At 37.2% G+C, this 21,070-nt stretch overlaps 1 protein-coding gene across 1 annotated transcript in view; it reads right to left on the bottom strand.

Annotated features, from left to right (window-relative positions):
- RP1 (RP1 axonemal microtubule associated) overlaps positions 1-21,070 on the bottom strand; it is a 550,286-nt gene that overhangs the window by 427,897 nt on the left and 101,319 nt on the right. Inside the window, exons 3-5 of the mRNA XM_053715884.1 lie at positions 16,600-16,763; positions 10,535-10,621; positions 7,981-8,113 (exon numbers count right to left, since the gene is read on the bottom strand). Of these exons, the coding sequence (XP_053571859.1) occupies positions 7,981-8,113; positions 10,535-10,621; positions 16,600-16,763 (384 nt within the window). The remainder of the gene's footprint in view (positions 1-7,980; positions 8,114-10,534; positions 10,622-16,599; positions 16,764-21,070) is intronic.

The raw sequence follows: 21,070 nt of genomic DNA, 5'->3' as shown, positions 1-21,070 counted from the left end.
TCTTTCGTTCACTACCTATAAACGTTTCCACCACTGTGTTACGGAAAACACAAAAAGACCTGGTAGCGTTCATTTGGAAATACCGAAGATCCAGAGTTAATAAACAAACACTTCTCAGACATAAAACAGGAGGGGGGATGGGAATGCCAGACCTGGCAGCGTACTATTACGCGGCCAGGTTGGCACAGTCCTCTCTGTGGCATAACCACCTAGATAGAATTCAATGGGTTCAAATAGAATCGGATATGATGAGGATACACCCCATTTATAAATTGTTGTGGACTGCTAAAAAAGATAGGCCCCCTAAATGGAGAAGCTTTATTACTATAGCACACACACTAGCACTGTGGGAAACACTAACAAACAAATACACTTTGATACCCAAAGGGTCGAAGGCGACCCCCCTAGTGACATTATCTACCCATTATGACCTAACCACACAGGAAAAGTGGGCAAACAAGGGCCTGTAAGGCACCAAGCTATTCACATTCCAACAATATGCAGATTTAAATAAACAAGGAAGAGAGAGTTGGTTTCATTACCTGCAATTAAGAGCGAGAGTAGATGAAGTTATAGGACAAAATCAGCTAACTGTTAGTTCTTATCTAGAGAGACTCTGTTTGGCCACCGAATGAATGAGAGGGGCGATCTCCAACTTATATATCCTATTTAATACCCCATCCAAGCTTAATAAACTACCATTTATGATAAAATGGGAGACAGAATTTAATATTACATGGACCGCTGAAAAGTGGTGCGATATTTTGAAGTCTGGTACTTCCTTTTCTATTTGTGCGCATTTGAAGGAAAACTTTCTCAAAGTAGCTTACAGATGGTACTTCCACCCGTCGAGAATCCACGCAGCGCACGCGAACACAAGTTGTTTACGTGGCTGTAATGAAAGCGGCACATATGCACATATGTGGTGGAACTGCTGTCATGTCTCACGCATATGGTCCCAAACATCAGAGCTCCTAAGTGAAATCCTAGATAGGCAAATTAACTTAACTCCTTCCCAGGCACTGTTACACGAGCCTATATCAAATCTATCCAGAAATGCAAACAAATTAGTAGCGCTGATTTGCACTGTAACCAGGCTAACTATAGCAAGATATTGGAAGACCACAGTACCCTCTTTTTTGATAATCAAGAATAAAGTTGACTATTATTACCAAATGAGCAGCGCCTCCGCAGATATTCTAGATAGAAAAGAACAGTTTCTACTAATGTGGGAGCCCTGGATAATGTATACCGAGGCTAGAAATAGATAGAAGAGCTAAGTGAGGCTAGGAAAGGAGTTATGAGTCTGGCCCCTGCCACTTCCGCTCCTGCCCAGCTAGTCTGGGTGGGTCACAACACATCTCCCTCTCCCCTCTTTAAGAGTTGAATCCAATTTTCCTGTGGTAGGGGATAGAAATTCTGGTAACAACTTAAGGTCATGAATGCTGAGCCGGGTCCTCCTCCTGAGAGGGTCTAAATGGAGCATTAAAGAGTCCTCTAGGGATAGGACTGTCGACTAACGGTCGCGCTAAGCACATCTACTTATTACTTATTGTCTGCTGTATGGTGGTCTTTTTGTTATATACCTTTAATCATAATATTTAGTAACACGAAGAATTGTAAATCAATGGAAATTGTAACACGGTTGGTCTGATTTTATGTTTGTAAAATGTTGAAAATCAATAAAAAACTTTTTTTCATTAAAAAAATAAGGAATTGGAAATAATTGTGCTTTATACAAAAAAATCATAACCACCACAAAAAAAGGGGTGGGCCTCATGGACTCTTGCTAATATGAAAGAAATGAATTTATCAGGTAAGTTCTTAAAAAATTATGTTTTCTTTCATGTAATTAGCAAGAGTCCATGAGCTAGTGACGTATGGGATAATGACTACCCAAGATGTGGATCTTTCTCACTAGAGAGGGAGGGATAAAATAAAGACAGCCAATTCCTGCTGAAAATAATCCACACCCAAAATAAAGTTTAAATGAACATAAGCAGAAGATTCAAACTGAAACAGCTGCCTGAAGTACTTTTCTACCAAAAACTGCTTCAGAAGAAGAAAACACATCAAAATGGTAGAATTTAGTAAAAGTATGCAAAGAGGACCAAGTTGCTGCTTTGCAAATCTGATCAACCGAAGCTTCATTCCTAAATGCCCAGGAAGTAGAAACTGACCTAGTAGAATGAGCTGTAATCCTTTGAGGCGGAGTTTTACCCGACTCGACATAAGCATGATGAATTAAAGATTTCAACCAAGATGCCAAAGAAATGGCAGAGGCCTTCTGACCTTTCCTAGAACCGGAAAAGTTAACAAATAGACTAGAAGTCTTTCGGAAAGTCTTAGTAGCTTCAACATAATATTTCAAAGCTCTAACCACATCCAAAGAATGCAATGATTTCTCCTTAGAATTCTTAGGAGTAGGACATAATGAAGGAACCACAATCTCTCTACTAATGTTGTTGGAATTCACAACCTTAGGTAAAAATTCAAAAGAAGTTCGCAACACCGCCTTATCCTGATGAAAAATCAAAAAAGGAGACTCACAAGAAAGAGCAGATAATTCAGAAACTCTTCTGGCAGAAGAGATGGCCAAAAGGAACAAAACTTTCCAAGAAAGTAATTTAATGTCCAATGAATGCATAGGTTCAAACGGAGGAGCTTGAAGAGCCCCCAGAACCAAATTCAAACTCCAAGGAGGAGAAATTGACTTAATAACAGGTTTTATACGCACCAAAGCTTGTACAAAACAATGAATATCAGGAAGATTAGCAATCTTTCTGTGAAAAAGAACAGAAAGAGCAGAGATTTGTCCTTTCAAGGAACTTGCAGACAAACCTTTATCCAAACCATCCTGAAGAAACTGTAAAATTCTTGGAATTCTAAAAGAATGCCAGGAAAACTGATGAGAAAGACACCAAGAAATATAAGTCTTCCAGACTCTATAATATATCTCCCTAGATACAGATTTACGAGCCTGTAACATAGTATTAATCACAGAGTCAGAGAAACCTCTTTGGCTAAGAATCAAGCGTTCAATCTCAATACCTTTAAATTTAAGGATTTGAGATCCTGATGGAAAAAAGGACCTTGAGACAGAAGGTCTGGTCTTAACGGAAGAGTCCACGGTTGGCAAGAAGCCATCCGGACAAGATCCGCATACCAAAACCTGTGAGGCCATGCTGGAGCTACCAGCAGAACAAACGAGCATTCCTTCAGAATTTTGGAGATCACTCTTGGAAGAAGAACTAGAGGCGGAAAGATATAGGCAGGATGATACTTCCAAGGAAGTGACAATGCATCCACTGCTTCCGCTTGAGGATCCCTGGATCTGGACAGATACCTGGGAAGTTTCTTGTTTAGATGAGAGGCCATCAGATCTATTTCTGGAAGCCCCCACATTTGAACAATCTGAAGAAATACCTCTGGGTGAAGAGACCATTCGCCCGGATGCAACGTTTGGCGACTGAGATAATCCGCTTTCCAATTGTCTATACCTGGGATATGAACCGCAGAAACTAGACAGGAGCTGGATTCCGCCCAAACCAGAATTCGAGATACTTCTTTCATAGCTAGAGGACTGTGAGTCCCTCCTTGATGATTGATGTATGCTACAGTTGTGACATTGTCTGTCTGAAAACAAATGAACGATTCTCTCTTCAGAAGAGGCCAAGACTGAAGAGCTCTGAAAATTGCACGGAGTTCCAAAATATTGATCGGTAATCTCACCTCCTGAGATTCCCAAACCCCTTGTGCCGTCAGAGACCCCCACACAGCTCCCCAACCTGTAAGACTTGCATCTGTTGAAATTACAGTCCAGGTCGGAAGAACAAAAGAAGCCCCCTGAATTAAACGATGGTGATCTGTCCACCACGTCAGAGAGTGTCGTACAATCGGTTTTAAAGATATTAATTGAGATATCTTTGTGTAATCCCTGCACCATTTGTTCAGCATACAGAGCTGAAGGGGTCGCATGTGAAAACGAGCAAAGGGGATCGCGTCCGATGCAGCAGTCATAAGACCTAGAATTTCCATGCATAAGGCTACCGAAGGGAATGATTGTGACTGAAGGTTTCGACAAGCTGATATCAATTTTAGACGTCTCTTGTCTGTCAAAGATAGAGTCATGGACACTGAATCTATCTGGAAACCCAAAAAGGTTACCCTTGTCTGAGGAATCAATGAACTTTTTAGTAAATTTATCCTCCAACCATGATCTTGAAGAAACAACACAAGTCAATTTGTATGAGATTCTGCTAAATGTAAAGACTGAGCAAGTACCAAGATATCGTCCAAATAAGGAAATACCACAATACCCTGTTCTCTGATTACAGACAGAAGGGCACCGAGAACCTTTGTAAAAATTATTGGAGCTGTTGCTAGACCAAACGGTAGAGCCACAAACTGGTAATGCTTGTCTAGGAAAGAGAATCTCAGAAACTGAAAGTGATCTGGATGAATCGGAATATGTAGATATGCATCCTGTAAATCTATTGTAGACATATAATGCCCTTGCTGAACAAAAGGCAGGATAGTCCTTATAGTTACCATTTTGAATGTTGGTATCCTTACATAACGATTCAATATCTTTAGATCCAGAACTGGTCTGAAGGAATTCTCCTTCTTTGGTACAATGAAGAGATTTGAATAAAACCCCAGCCCCCGTTCCAGAACTGGAACTGGCATAATTACTCCAGCCAACTCTAGATCTGAAACACATTTCAGAAATGCTTGAGCCTTCGCTGGATTTACTGGGACACAGGAAAGAAAAAATCTCTTTGCAGGAGGTCTTATTTTGAAGCCAATTCTGTACCCTTCTGAAACAATGTTCTGAATCCAAAGATTGTGAACAGATTTGATCCAAATTTCTTTGAAAAAACGTAATCTGCCCCCTACCAGCTGAGCTGGAATGAGGGCCGCACCTTCATGTGGACTTAGAAGCTGGCTTTGATATTCTAGAAGGCTTGGATTTATTCCAGACTGGAGATGGTTTCCAAACTGATACCGCTCCTGAGGATGAAGGATCAGGTTTCTGTTCCTTGTTGTGACGAAAGGAACGAAAACGATTATTAGACCTGAATTTACCTTTAGATTTTTTATCCTGTGGTAAAAAAAGTTCCTTTCCCTCCAGTAACAGTTGAAATAATAGAATCCAACTGAGAAACAAATAATTTATTACCCTGGAAAGAAAGGGAAAGCAGAGTAGACTTAGAAGACATATCAGCATTCCAAGTTTTAAGCCATAAAGCTCTTCTAGCTAAAATAGCTAGAGACATATACCTGACATCAACCCTAATGATATCAAAGATGGCATCACAAATAAAATTATTAGCATGTTGAAGAAGAATAATAATGCTATGAGAATTATGATCTGTGACTTGTTGCGCTAAAGCTTCCAACCAAAAAGTTGAAGCTGCAGCAACATCCGCCAAAGATATAGCAGGTCTAAGAAGATTACCTGAACACAAATAGGCTTTTCTTAGAAAGGATTCAATTTTCCTATCTAAAGGATCCTTAAAGGAAGTACCATCTGCCGTAGGAATCGTAGTACGCTTAGCAAGAGTAGAGACAGCCCCATCAACCTTAGGGATTTGTCCCAAAACTCTAATCTGTCAGATGGCACAGGATATAATTGCTTAAAACGTTTAGAGGGAGTGAATGAATTACCCAAATTATTCCATTCCCTGGAAATTACTTCAGAAATAGCACTAGGAACAGGAAAAACTTCTGGAATAACTACAGGAGATTTAAAAACCTTATCTAAACGTTTAGATTTAGTATCAAGAGGACCAGAATCCTCAATTTCTAAAGCAATTAGAACTTCTTTAAGTAAAGAACGAATAAATTCCATTTTAAATAAATATGAAGATTTATCAGCATCAACCTCTGAGACAGAATCCTCTGAACCAGAAGAACCATTATCAGAATCAGAATGATGATGTTCATTTAAAAATTCATCTGAACAATGAGAAGTTTTAAAAGATTTTTTATGTTTACTAGAAGGAGGAATAACAGACAAAGCCTTCTTAATGGATTCAGAAACAAAATCTCTTATGTTATCAGGAACACTCTGAGTATTAGATGTTGACGGAACAGCAACAGGTAATGGAACTTTACTAAAGGAAATTTTATCTGCATTAACAAGTTTGTCATGACATTCAATACAAACAACAGCTGGAGGAACAGATACCAAAAGTTTACAGCAGATACACTTAGCTTTGGTAGCTCCAGCACCAGGCAGCGATTTTCCTGAAGTATCTTCTGACTCAGTTGCAACGTGGGACATCTTGCAATATGTAATAGAAAAAACAACATATAAAGCAAAATAGATCAAATTCCTTAAATGACAGTTTCAGGAATGGGAAAAAATGCCAGTGAACAAGCTTCTAGCAACCAGAAGCAATAAATAATGAGACTTAAATAATTTGGAGACAAAAGTGACGCCCATATTTTTTTTTAGCGCCAAATAAGACGCCCACATTATTTGGCGCCTAAATGCTTTTGGCGCCAAAAATGACGCCACATCCAGAACGCCGACACTTTTGACGCAAAAAAACGTAAAAAAATGACGCAACTTCCGGCGACACGTATGACGCCGGAAACAGAAAAAAAATTTTGCGCCAAAAAAGTCCGCGCCAAGAATGACGCAATAAAATGAAGCATTTTCAGCCCCCGCGACCCTAACAGCCCACAGGGAAAAGTCAAATTTTTAAGGTAAGAAAAAATGATTGATTCAAATGCATTATCCCAAATATGAAATTAACTGTCTGAAAATAAGGAATGTTGAACATCCTGAGTCAAGGCAAATAAATGTTTGAATACATATATTTAGAACTTATTAAAAAAGTGCCCAACCATAGCTTAGAGTGTCACAGAAAATAAGACTTACTTACCCCAGGACACTCATCTACATGTTGTAGAAAGCCAAACCAGTACTGAAACGAAAATCAGCAGAGGTAATGGTATATATATAAGAGTATATCGTCGATCTGAAAAGGGAGGTAAGAGATGAATCTCTACGACCGATAACAGAGAACCTATGAAATAGACCCCGTAGAAGGAGATCATTGCATTCAAATAGGCAATACTCTCCTCACATCCCTCTGACATTCACTGCACGCTGAGAGGAAAACCGGGCTCCAACCTGCTGCGGAGCGCATATCAACGTAGAATCTAGCACAAACTTACTTCACCACCTCCATAGGAGGCAAAGTTTGTAAAACTGATTTGTGGGTGTGGTGAGGGGTGTATTTGTAGGCATTTTGAGGTTTGGGAAACTTTGCCCCTCCTGGTAGGAATGTATATCCCATACGTCACTAGCTCATGGACTCTTGCTAATTACATGAAAGAAATTAATATTTAATAAAGTGTTTGACTATGTATTTACTGTAAAATTCCTATGTTCTTCACTTAGTGAAATATGTTCTAGGTATTTTTAAATAGCTATTCATTTTTATATCTGTAAATCTATATATATATATATATATATATATATATACTATATATATATATATATATAATGTATTTAAGAATAAATAAACATATTCTGCTATGTGAAAAACATTGGAATGTGAAATATTAATATTTTATGTCAGGTTAAACACGATCGAGTTTGTGCGCGAGTAAGTGTATATCTGATGTTTTTTTGGTAAAATATACTGTATATCTACCTATACCTATATATATGTACTGTATATCATATGTCTCTAAATATATATATATACACACATACATATACATTTTTAAAGATTTAACACCTGAGATCTCTTATCTTTGCGCGCCACTCGTAATCTGGTCCTTACTGATAAACAAATCAATGGTTCTTAAAAAGGTTGATCTCTTTCACCAATTAATTTTGAGTTTTACAAAGTTCTCCCATCCTTTTAGGATCATTAGATCTCATTATTGTGTTTAAGTGAATGCCATATAAGGTACCTAATTTTCTGTTTTTTTTTTGCTAACATTTAGCCATAATACCTGGTAACTTGGCATGCCCTTGACGTAAAACAGGAAACTCGCGGCAGATTTCTCCATCATCTTGGTCTTGTGCAAGCCATTGATTGACTTTGATACAGACTTCTTCATTTGTGTAGAGATTTAACAACAGAACCTGTAGTCACCAAAATGCTTATGATTTTATTAGAAATACAGTTTGCCATTTATATATTGTACCGTATGTATAATCATATATCTTATAGCTTAATAAAAGTCATATAGTTTGAAGAGTTTTGATTTGCTCTTGTTTTTCTCCAGTAGCTAAACTATACACGTGACCTTAAAGGTTGAGTTTAAGTGAAAAAAGAATAAGAAAGCATAAATTATTTTTAAAAATTAGGTGTAGATGTGATAAAAATACAAGTTCATATCTGATGCAGAATTGCTTGCTTGTTTGTACCTTAAAAAGATTAACCTGTCTGCATTGGCCACCCCTGGTGTAGATAGACCATACAAGAATGGCTGTACTGCTATCCTTGTCACAAAAGACACATTAGTGCCAGGCACAGGCAAGTAAGCAAGCACCTGAGTGGCGCAAATATGCTCTTGATTTACATTTTTAAATCTGCAAGCAATCACACTTTGGTGCTACAATACTTTGAATGCATTGCAAAAACCTCTGAATATTTACTGTCCTTTTACGTTTAAAAAGATATGGAGACTAAAATTATTTTCAAAGGGATGTTAAGAGTATTTTTTAATCATCACATTGTAACTATAGCATAGTTAAGACAAAACAAAGGGGCCGATTTATTAAGGGCCGAATGGCCCCCTGAGGCCCCTTGTGAGCCTTCAGGGTCGCCGGAAACAGCAGTTATGAAACAGCGGTCTTAAGACCGCTGCTCCTTAACTGGTCCGCTGCATCTAAAGCTGCGGTCATCAATCCGCCTGATCCTATACGATCGGTTGATTTACACCCCCCTCACCAGAACTGCTTGTGCATTGTTAAATGTTGACAGCGTATGTCAGCGATGTCTTGCGGACATGATAGGCTACAGCATATCATGTCCGCCAGACATTGGTAAATCAGCCCCAAAGTCTCTATGTATGCTTGCATGATTATCGGAAGTAGTTTATACAATGGGTGCCCCATAGTGAATCTGAGAAAATGCTGTTGAGCAGCATCTGTTGGAATATGTAGCTATGCATCCTTTACGGGACATAAACACTTTGAGATTATAATATGAAATGTTAAGTTCTGCTTTAAAAAACTTTATTTACCTCTTTTCCTGTCATTTATTTAGAGTATATGGAAGTAGATATATTTTACAAGCCTAATCCTGCAATTTTTACACAGTTATTGATTGATTACTGTAGTAGCTAATTTATATTTCTCCCTAACTGGTCTCACAGTACCACAAAACAATGCACATTGTGGTGACAAAATTACAGTGACTGGCTACTCCGTTCTACTCCAGAGCTGGCTTTTTTCAGCAAGAGTGAAAGATGGAAGACTTGGCCACAGAATTTTTTTTAAAACACATAAGGTTAAGGTATTAATGTATTCATAAAGTGTTTGTGATTGGCTGGTATAGTTTTACTTTATTACAAGAGTGCTTAAATGTCTAATACATACAGTATGCTACCATGAACCCCCTTTCTTAGGAACCAGTAACAGGTAGTAGTAGAGTCTAGTTCTGTATTGCTGAGGGTGGGGAAGGCATAATAGACACAACTATAAAGTATCACCTTTTGCTTGGAATTTGCTGGAATTTGAGATTAAACAAATATATATATTTGTTGGATAAGAATTTTTTAATACTTGAAGTTAGCTTTTCCTGATCACATGCGAACCCACACATCTGAAATCAAGGCTGCCAAAACATAGAAATGGTTATAAACTTACTACTAATAAAGGGTCCTGTAAAGGTGTAATTTCACACCAAGTTTTCCTAACATCTTAAATTTCTGTTTATATCATTATGTGTCCTTTGTGGCGGCGGACAGCAATCATCCCGATCGGATACGATCGGGATGATTGACACCCCCTGCTAGCAAATGTGCAGGGGGCAGCATTGCACAAGCATTCCACACAAAATGCTTGTGCAATGATATAGGCCAACAGCATATGGTGTGGGGCTACAGCGGATCATGTCCGTCCGCACATTAATAAATCGGCTCCTTAGAGTGAATACAAAGGGGTTAGGTTAGCCCCATTGAATCCAAAGGGGCTGATTTATTAAGCAGTCAACCTGCTTATTCCGTGCCGGAATCAGGAATTAAGAAGCAGTGGTCATAAAACCGCTGCTCCTTAACTCGTTCGCCACCTCTGAGGAAGCGGACAGCAATCATCTCGATTGGATACAATCGGCGGCAAGTGTGCAGGGGGCGGTATTGCACAAACATTTCACGAGAAATGCTTGTGCAATAATAAATGCAGACAGTGTATGCTGCCCCTATGACTGCAAAATATTGCACATGTATTATTTTGGGGCTGGGTACTAAAATAAGGTTAATGAATAGTAGCTTTAATTTCTGTGATGATGCTATTTTTTGATGACTTTATTCAAATGAAGAAACAATTCATTCAAATTACCTCCTCACAGAACCAGCCAGGGGATTCTCCAGAATTGTTGTGCCCAATTCGTATTTTATAAAGTTCCCCAATATCTCCAGTGCTGATCTATTAAGAATGTAAAACAATACATTATTTATTTGAACTGAAATAAAAACATTAAAACTGCTATATCACATTCCTGTTATAAATTTTACAACTAGTTGTCTCCACAACAAATCTCTATTGAAGTCTATTAAGCTTTTTATCTTTTCCAAATGTTACATTTTCACCTTAGATATGGTGTAGCCAAAATGATGGTGTCCTCTGTCAGATTTATATAACTCCTCTAAATCACACCTATGAAACGAAAGGTATGGTAGTTTATGCTAGATGCAATTTTAAATTAATGTTGAAAAATAATTTTCCTTCCTTCCAAATTTGTATCCCTCTCATAGCTGAATGTTCTTTTTTTTACCAATAAATATCAACCGATGACATGTGTGCAACTATCAATATCAAATAACTTTGTAAATTTTATCATTTTCATTTAACATTCAAACGCCTAATTCCAATTGCAAATTAAAAATCTGATAATTTAGTTTATGTGATTTTAGCTAAAAGTTTAACGTATTAGTTAATTTTTATTAATCTATGAACTGAGGTCTGAATATATGTTTGAAGATATGAGGACCTTTGAGTTTCCTCACAAATTAGTGAAGGTGATTTGAGCTCCCTTTCTGTCCCCTTCTGCTAGAGTAAGAGGCCTTTTTTCTCTAATCTGCATTCAGCAGATTAATATATTGACTTTTTTCATTGATGCCCTGAATCTTTTGTTTGTTAATTTAGAGAGACCATTATGCTAGTATGATGTATACAGTACATGAATATTTGTTGCAGTATTTTTATCTTTGCACTTGCCATTGAGTTTTTCTTATACAGTGCCATTTATATGTGTGTTTTTCACCTGACCTGCTGCTCATGGTCTTGCACTATATTCTGTGAAAAATGTCTACTAAGATTAAGTTTAAAACAAAATAATAATATATATATATATATATATATATATATATATATATATATATATATATATATATATATATATAAAATAAAAAATAAAAAAATTGAATGGACCATTGACTATAGTAGAATTTCTTAATCAACAAGTACATAACACAAATGTAATTATGAAACTATGCACAGTCTTTTTATATACACACAGTCTTTTTATATTCTGGGGCACCAGCTACTACTGAGCATGTGCAAAATTTTGCAGTGTATAACATATATATGAGTCTGTGATTGGATGATGACTGTCACATGATACAGGGGGCTTGCAAATTGAAGTAAATTCTAAAATGTATCAGAAAAAAAAATCTACTGTTCATTTAAAACACAGAGACCTAGATTTGGAGTTTGGCGTTAGCCATGAAAACCAGCGTTAGAGGCTCCTAACGCTGGTTTTAGGCTACCGCCGGTATTTGGAGTCACTCAAAATACGGTCTAACGCTCACTTTTCATCCGTGACTTTTCCATACCGCAGATCCCCTTACATAAATTGCGTATCCTATCTTTTCAATGGGATCTTTCTAACTCCGGTATTTAGAGTCGTTTCTGAAGTGAGCGTTAGACATCTAACGACAAAACTCCAGCCGCAGGAAAAAAGTCAGTAGTTAAGAGCTTTCTGGGCTAACGCCGGTTTATAAAGCTCTTAACTACTGTGCTCTAAAGTACACTAACACCCATAAACTACCTATGCACCCCTAAACCGAGGTCCCCCCACATCGCCGACACTCGAATAATTTTTTTTAACCCCTAATCTGCCGACAGCCACCTACGTTATCCTTATGTACCCCTAATCTGCTGCCCCTAACACCGCCGACCCCTGTATTATATTTATTAACCCCCTAACCTGCCCCCCACAACGTCGCCTCCACCTACCTACACTTATTAACCCCTAATCTGCCGACCGCAAAGCGCCGCCACCTACGTTATCCTTATGCACCCCTAATCTGCTGCCCCTAACACCGCCGACCCCTATATTATATTTATTAACCCCTAATCTGCCCCCCTCAACGTCGCCTCCACCTGCCTACACTTATTAACCCCTAATCTGCCGACCGGACCTGAGCGCTACTATAATAAAGTTATTAACCCCTAATCCGCCTCACTAACCCTATAATAAATAGTATTAACCCCTAATCTGCCCTCCCTAACATCGCCGACATCTAACTTCAATTATTAACCCCTAATCTGCCGACCGGAGCTCACCGATATTCTAATAAATGTATTAACCCCTAAAGCTAAGTCTAACTCTAACACTAACACCCCCCTAAGTTAAATATAATTTTAATCTAACGAAATAAATTAACTCTTATTAAATAAATTATTCCTATTTAAAGCTAAATACTTACCTGTAAAATAAATCCTAATATAGCTACAATATAAATTATAATTATATTATAGCTATTTTAGGATTAATATTTATTTTACAGGTAACTTTGTATTTATTTTAACCAGGTACAATAGCTATTAAATAGTTAAGAACTATTTAATAGCTAAAATAGTTAAAATAATTACAAATTTACCTGTAAAAGAAATCCTAACCTAAGTTACAATTAAACCTAACACTATACTATCAATAAATTAATTAAATAAACTACCTACAATTACCTACAATTAACCTAACACTACACTATCAATAAATTAATTAAATACAATTCCTACAAATAAATACAATTAAATAAACTTGCTAAAGTACAAAAAATAAAAAAGAACTAAGTTACAAAAAATAAAAAAATATTTACAAACATAAGAAAAATATTACAACAATTTTAAACTAATTACACCTACTCTAAGCCCCCTAATAAAATAACAAAGCCCCCCAAAATAAAAAAATGCCCTACCCTATTCTAAATAACTAAAGTTCAAAGCTCTTTTACCTTACCAGCCCTGAACAGGGCCCTTTGCGGGGCATGCCCCAAGAAGTTCAGCTCTTTTGCTTGTAAAAAAAAACATACAATACCCAAGCCCCCCAACATTACAAACCACCACCCACATACCCCTAATCTAACCCAAACCCCTTAAATAAACCTAACACTAAGCCCCTGAAGATCTTCCTACCTTATCTTCACCATACCAGGTTCACCGATCCGTCCTGAAGAGCTCCTCCGATGTCCTAATCCAAGCCCAAGCGGGGGGCTGAAGAGGTCCATGATCCGGATGAAGTCTTCTATCAACGCCATCTTCAATCTTCTTTCTTCCGGATCCATCTTGCAGACCTCCGACGCGGAACATCCTGCTGGCCCGACGGACTAACGACGAATGACGGTTCCTTTCAAGTTCAATCCGATTGGCTGATCCAATCAGCCAATCAGATTGAGCTCGCATTCTATTGGCTGATCGGAACAGCCAATAGATTGCGAGCTCAATCTGATTGGCTGATTGAATCAGCCAATCGGATTGAACTTGAATCTGATTGGCTGATTCCATCAGCCAATCAGAATTTTCCTACCTTAATTCCGATTGGCTGATAGAATCCTATCAGCCAATCGGAATTCGAGGGACGCCATCTTGGATGACGTCCCTTAAAGGAACCGTCATTCGTCGTTAGTCCGTCGGGCCAGCAGGATGTTCCGCGTCGGAGGTCTGCAAGATGGATCCGGAAGAAAGAAGATTGAAGATGCCGTTGATAGAAGACTTCATCCGGATCATGGACCTCTTCAGCTCCCGCTTGGATGAAGACTTCATCCGGATCATGGACCTCTTCAGCTCCCGCTTGGATGAAGACTTCAGCCGGATCATGGACCTCTTCAGCCCCCCGCTTGGGCTTGGATCAGGACATCGGAGGAGCTCTTCTGGACAGACCGTTGAACCTGGTGAGGTGAAGACAAGGTAGGAAGATCTTCAGGGGCTTAGTGTTAGGTTTATTTAAGGGGGGTTTGGGTTAGATTAGGGGTATGTGGGTGGTGGGTTGTAATGTTGGGGGGCTTGGGTATTGTATGTTTTTTTTTACAGGCAAAAGAGCTGAACTTCTTGAGGCATGCCCCGCAAAGGGCCCTGTTCAGGGCTGGTAAGGTAAAAGAGCTTTGAACTTTAGTTATTTAGAATAGGGTAGGGCATTTTTTTATTTTGGGGGGCTTTGTTATTTTATTAGGGGGCTTAGAGTAGGTGTAATTAGTTTAAAATTGTTGTAATATTTTTCTTATGTTTGTAAATATTTTTTTATTTTTTGTAACTTAGTTCTTTTTTATTTTTTGTACTTTAGCAAGTTTATTTAATTGTATTTATTTGTAGGAATTGTATTTAATTAATTTATTGATAGTGTAGTGTTAGGTTAATTGTAGGTAATTGTAGGTAGTTTATTTAATTAATTTATTGATAGTGTAGTGTTAGGTTTAATTGTAACTTAGGTTAGTATTTATTTTACAGGTAAATTTGTAATTATTTTAACTATTTTAGCTATTAAATAGTTCTTAACTATTTAATAGCTATTGTACCTGGTTAAAATAAATACAAAGTTACCTGTAAAATAAATATTAATCCTAAAATAGCTATAATATAATTATAATTTATATTGTAGCTATATTAGGATTTATTTTACAGGTAAGTATTTAGCTTTAAATAGGAATAATTTATTTAATAAGAGTTAGTTAATTTCGTTAGATTAAAATTATATTTAACTTAGGGGGGTGTTAGTGTTAGGGTTAGACTTAGCTTTAGGGGTTAATACATTTATTAGAATATAGGTGAGCTCCGGTCGGCAGATTAGGGGTTAATAATTGAAGTTAGGTGTCGGCGATGTTAGGGAGGGCAGATTAGGGGTTAATACTATTTATTATAGGGTTAGTGAGGCGGATTAGGGGTTAATAACTTTATTATAGTAGCGCTCAGGTCCGCTCGGCAGATTAGGGGTTAATAAGTGTAGGCAGGTGGAGGCGACGTTGTGGGGGGCAGATTAGGGGTTAATAAATATAATATAGGGGTCGGCGATGTTAGGGAAGCAGATTAGGGGTACATAGGGATAATGTAAGTAGCGGCGGTTTACGGAGCGGAAGATTAAGGGTTAATAATAATATGCAGGGGTCAGCGATAACGGGGGCGGCAGATTAGGGGTTAATAAGTGTAAGGTTAGGGGTGTTTAGACTCGGGGTACATGTTAGGGTGTTAGGTGCAGGCGTAGGAAGGGTTACCGCATAGCAAACAATGGGGCTGCGTTAGGAGCTGAACGCGGCTTTTTTGCAGGTGTTTGTTTTTTTTTCAGCTCAAACAGCCCCATTGTTTCCTATGGGGGAATCGTGCACGAGCACGTTTTTGAGGCTGGCCGCGTCCGTAAGCAACTCTGGTATCGAGAGTTGAAGCTGCGTTAAAAATGCTCTACGCTCCTTTTTTGGAGCCTAACGCAGCCATTCTGTGGACTCTCAATACCAGAGTTATTTTTATGGTGCGGCCAGAAAAAAACCGGCGTTAGTTTTTCGGGTCGTTACCGACAAAACTCCAAATCTAGCCGAGAGTAAGCATTATTGCATTGTCTTTTTATTAACAGTTTTTAATGTAATTCTACTGTATTTAATGGTTCTTTAATGTGGCCACTTACTACTGCAGTTGTATGTGAATGAACCAAATGGACCAGTAAGTCAAATTCTTTATTTCATGCTAGAACTGAAAGACTGGCCTATTACAGTATTGCTTTTAAAAGTGACCTAACTAGCGCCATTGGTGATAGATGTGCATTAATCCTATCCTATATATTTAGACATAGTTCATATACAGTGACCTTTGATATGTTTAAAGGTATTTTGCAATTAATTTGAATTTGCTAACTCATCAAATAGGAACCATTGTCTGTTGTGGGGATTTGTAGATACACATTTAACTTAATACATCATATCAGTGTTCTGTTCTCAGTTATGAAGAAAAAGATGGTATTGCAATGTGTCAAATTATTACAATGAATTCCATGGCAGCTAACATTTAAATTAATTTATTAGCAACATTATACATATTGCTCGTAAAAAATGCTCTATATTTCATGAAGTTAATACATTGATCACATAATATATGTATATATATATATATATATATATATATATACAAATTTTACTCACATCAAAGGTGTCTTCATGACCGCTCTGAAATAAATCTTCTTCAGTACTGTACAGAAAAACTGGCTTTGAAGTTCTTAGATGTCCATAAAAGGTGATATATACTTGAGATGTAGTTCCAGCAGAAGGAATCTCACTGGTGTAGATTGATACTTTCCATTTTCCAGCTGGTTATTTAGGTTTAAGAGACAAGAAAGGCAATAAATATGTTTTCTTTTTTTTTCTAAATTAAGGATAGTTTCTAAATTCATGCTATAATCTCTCTATATAATTGTTTTTTAAACATAACTGATAACAGTGCCACTAATCAGGTTGTCAGCAAATGGCCAATTAGCATGACTTATTCCTGCCATTTAGGACATATTGCCCAATTTTCATTTGTTTAACTTAGTCATAAAACCCATTTACAGAATGCTCTCAAGACATAAAGAATGAAGGATGGTCACACCCAGTTATACCTTTATTGATAATCTAAATGCAATATATATATAGGGTAGCTGACTGTGCCCCGGTAACTGTCTTATTGTAATACACACAAACTAATGATTATTTATAACCTACTTTGGCTGTCAATAAAATACAAAAAATAATGAATTTACCACACTTGGCTGCAAGTAACAAACGCATGAGCGGAGGTGTTCTACTTTACTGACAGTTGCACATAGAGAGTAGTGTTTTTAGCTTTTCCTTGGATGCATATAACACATACAGAACAGTGACTTTGCACTACATGGTTTACAATAATTTGAAACACATTAAAATGGAGAACATTTGACAGTACTCTGACTTTTTTTACCTTTTGTACTTTACCATATCCCCTTTATCCCCTTAGTGCTAGTATCATATACCTAGAGCTGCCACTAGAAACCATTGATTGGACCCCCCCCCCCTTTGACATATGCAATTTTTGGTCAATTGATGAAAATTTGAGCGCACTTTATTCAAGTGTAGTCAAACTTGAAAATGTTGTAATAGTAGTAACACACATGTATAAAAATACTCACACATACACTCATATACACACTCACATAGACACCCTCTAAAAAACACATGCACACTTCCCACTCACACAGATATCCATAGAAAAACTCACACAAATACAAGCACTCCACACATCCAAAGAGAAAACACACACCACAGACAGCTCTTGTGTACATTAACAGGAGTTAGACTACGTTTTTGTCAATTCACAACTTATAATAAACCTCTTTTCTCAAATTAAGTTACTATATATAATCCCCTGAAAATATCAAGTTCTATAGTGAAAGATATATAGTAGCCACCCTTTGACCACCTCATGCACATCTGTAAAATAAGGTAGAATACAAGTGGAATTAAAACATAAAGGGTCACTTTTGAACCCAAGAGATATAAACCCCTAGACGCGATTAGGATGTGCCATCCCAAAAGCGCTGGGCTTCTAACTGTCCCCCTCCGTCTAAAAAAACTGCATTGGATCCAACTGGAGGATTTGCCTGACATCTCAAGCAGGGGATCCAATCAGCACAGGGATTTCAGTGATGATGAGGTACTGATACAACGTGACGGCCAATTAGTTGAATTATTGGCTGTCAGCACTGTCTCTGTTTCCTCTCTCAGGGCCTGATATTCAGAAGCTCGCCAGCAAGGAGAAATCAAGCAAAATCTTTGGGATTTTTTTAGACCTTATATGTTAATATAGGTGTCTCTCTTTTACATCATGAACCCTGTACAGGTAGCCCTCAGTTTACACCGGGGTTAGGTTCCAGAAGGAATGGTTGTAAATCGAAACCGTTGTAAATTGAAACCCAGTTTATAATGTAAGTCAATGGGAAGTGAAGGAGTTAGGTTCCAGGCCCCTCTCAAAATTGACATAAGTAACACCTAATACATTATTTTTAAAGCTTTGAAATGAAAACTTTAAATGCTAAACAACATTATAAACCTAATAAAATAGATTGTAGCATCATCAAACTAAGTTTCATAAACAAAAACATTTGCTAAACCGCACCTAATAAAATAATCACACAAACACAGACTGTATCATCATCAATCTAAGTTTAATGAACAAAAACAAAATTATCACACAAACACAGACTGTATCATTATCAAACTAAGTTTAATGTAGAAAAACGTTTTTTTACTTGCATTTTTCTGCAGCTAAGGGAAATGGCTGCTAGATCTTTGTTCCTTTAAAAAATGGCTCCATTGCTCAGGTCTGGTTATACACTGATTAGCCTGCCTGTGTTTAATCACACAACAGACTGGATCATCATCAAACTAAGTTTAAAGAACAAAAACGTTTTTTACTTGCCTTTTTCTGCAAACAGTTCTCTGCATTGAGTCTGCAGCTAAGGGAAGTGGCTGCTAAATCTTGTTCCTTTGAAAGCTGATCCATTGATCATGTCTGGCTTGCTTTTCTTTGCATGTGTTTGCTGAAACACAAGCGGACAGCTCCACCTACTGGCTATTTTAATGTATGCATGTGCTAATGCTTTCAATAGCAGTCAATGCTTTTCAATAGCAAAAAAAAGGGCGTTATTCTGAAACGGCGCAAATTGAACAGTCGTAAACCGAGAGCCACCTGTATAATGAAACAAATATCTTCCAATTAAAATTTGCGTTTCTAACATTAATTTAGGGACCTCTCCATACTGATGAAATGTCTTAGATCATCTCACCTGAGAGGAGAACTTTTGAATATCAGTGCGATCTGAGGCAAGAGAGGAAGACAGATCAGTGATACATAGTGTCATAAATTGTCCCACAGTTCTTTAGAGTTGTAATATAAAAAATATATATTTTTTTTATTTAAATAACCCTTCACTGCTGATCACAGTTTTATTGGTGTGAACACTCTGATCAGTAGAATAGTACTACTGTTCAGTGCTTTTGGGGTGTGAATTTTTTAAATTAAAATATAGCACTTTTTGTCATTTTTATTTATTTTTAAGTTTTTAACTCTTTCCTGCAGTTTATTATCACTGCCATTTGTCTGTGATCAGTCTGATTAGAGCATTCTGTATGATCAATCTTCTCTTTTTTTTTTTAACTTTTTTTAAATAACCCTTTCATTGGTCTTTAGATTATATTTTGATGATGTGTAAGATTTATTTTGTTGGGTGGATGTGGGAATTAGGTGGTGAAGTGGGAATCGGTGGGTGGATTGAGGGATTTATTATTAGGTAGGGGTTAAAAAGAAATAATAATACGCCTGGTCGCAGCTTTTTATAAGTTGAGTACTGTTTTATTTTTTGGGTGGTATGTAGGTTTAATTTTGTTTGGTGGAAGTGGGAATTAGGGGGTGGGTTCAGGGAGGTAGTGTAAAGTACGAGTAAAAAAATAAAAAATCCTCTTTTGCATCATGTCATCATCATACTATTCCGTACAAGAGGCTTACGCTATTCTTGCACGGGATTCAGAGAGTGACACCTTTGCTTCATCTGATAGTGACATTGCTGCCATCTTTATTTTTTATGACTGTATTTTGGAGCCATTTGGGGCACATTTATAAAATTAACCATAGCTCACGGTAGCAATAACCAGCCACTTGTAATCGCTGATTAGTTATGTCGTGCCTGCAAATGGGCACATTTAGCGCTCTTGTAATCTAGCCGGCTAGAAGCAGTGATGAGAGGTGGGGGGTCCATGGAGGCTCCAAACCAGGATTCCAGCACCTCCTCAGGACCTGGGCCTCCCTGGCCCATCGGGCCTCTTAACTGGAGTTCCCCTTTCACCTGGTGGCAGATAGTGATACTTAATTGTAGTTATTCTTTGCTCTCTTTATTCTATGCTTCCCAAACATTTACCACTGAAACCTCAATTCCTTACAAATATGGCCACTACCAGAATGAAGTAGCCTGTATATCCTGGTCTAGGCAGCTTTTTTATTTATTTCAACCCTTTTAATGTGCAAACATAAAAGTACTGGTATTGATACAGTCCAGGCACAAAATGTGTGGATTTACTATAATTCATAAAACATCACTAATTAAGCTAATAATAATCATTATTATTATTATTATTATTATTATTATTAATAATAATAATAATAATAATAATAATAATAATACAAATATAAGATCTATAACATAGCAAAAACATGTTATAAACCAGTGTTTACCCTAATAGCAGTCTATAACACATTGGTTGTTAATCCTGTCACTCACTGAGACATTTTTTGTAATTTTGGATTAATTTCAATTTAGTTTTTTATTTTTAAAGAAGTTTTTTTATTTTCATTGTAACTTAGTATTTTTTAATTTAGGCAATTGGGGTTAATTTAGGGGTGTAAGGTTAGGGGGCTTAGTAATTTAAATAGGTTAATTGCGTTGTGGGGGTTTGGCAGTTTAGGGGTTAATAGATTAATTAGGTTAATTGTGATGTGGGTTAATGGTGGTTTAGGGGTTAATAGATTTATTAGTTTAATTGCGATGTGAGTTAATGGCGGATTAGGGGTTAATAGTTTAATTAGGTTAATTGCAATGTGGATGAA

This window comes from Bombina bombina, chromosome 5, assembly GCF_027579735.1.
Source record: "Bombina bombina isolate aBomBom1 chromosome 5, aBomBom1.pri, whole genome shotgun sequence".
Classification (NCBI taxonomy): Eukaryota; Metazoa; Chordata; class Amphibia; order Anura; family Bombinatoridae; genus Bombina; species Bombina bombina.
The sequence above is the reverse complement of the archived record's forward strand: the minus strand, read 5'-3'. Positions and strand labels throughout refer to the sequence as shown.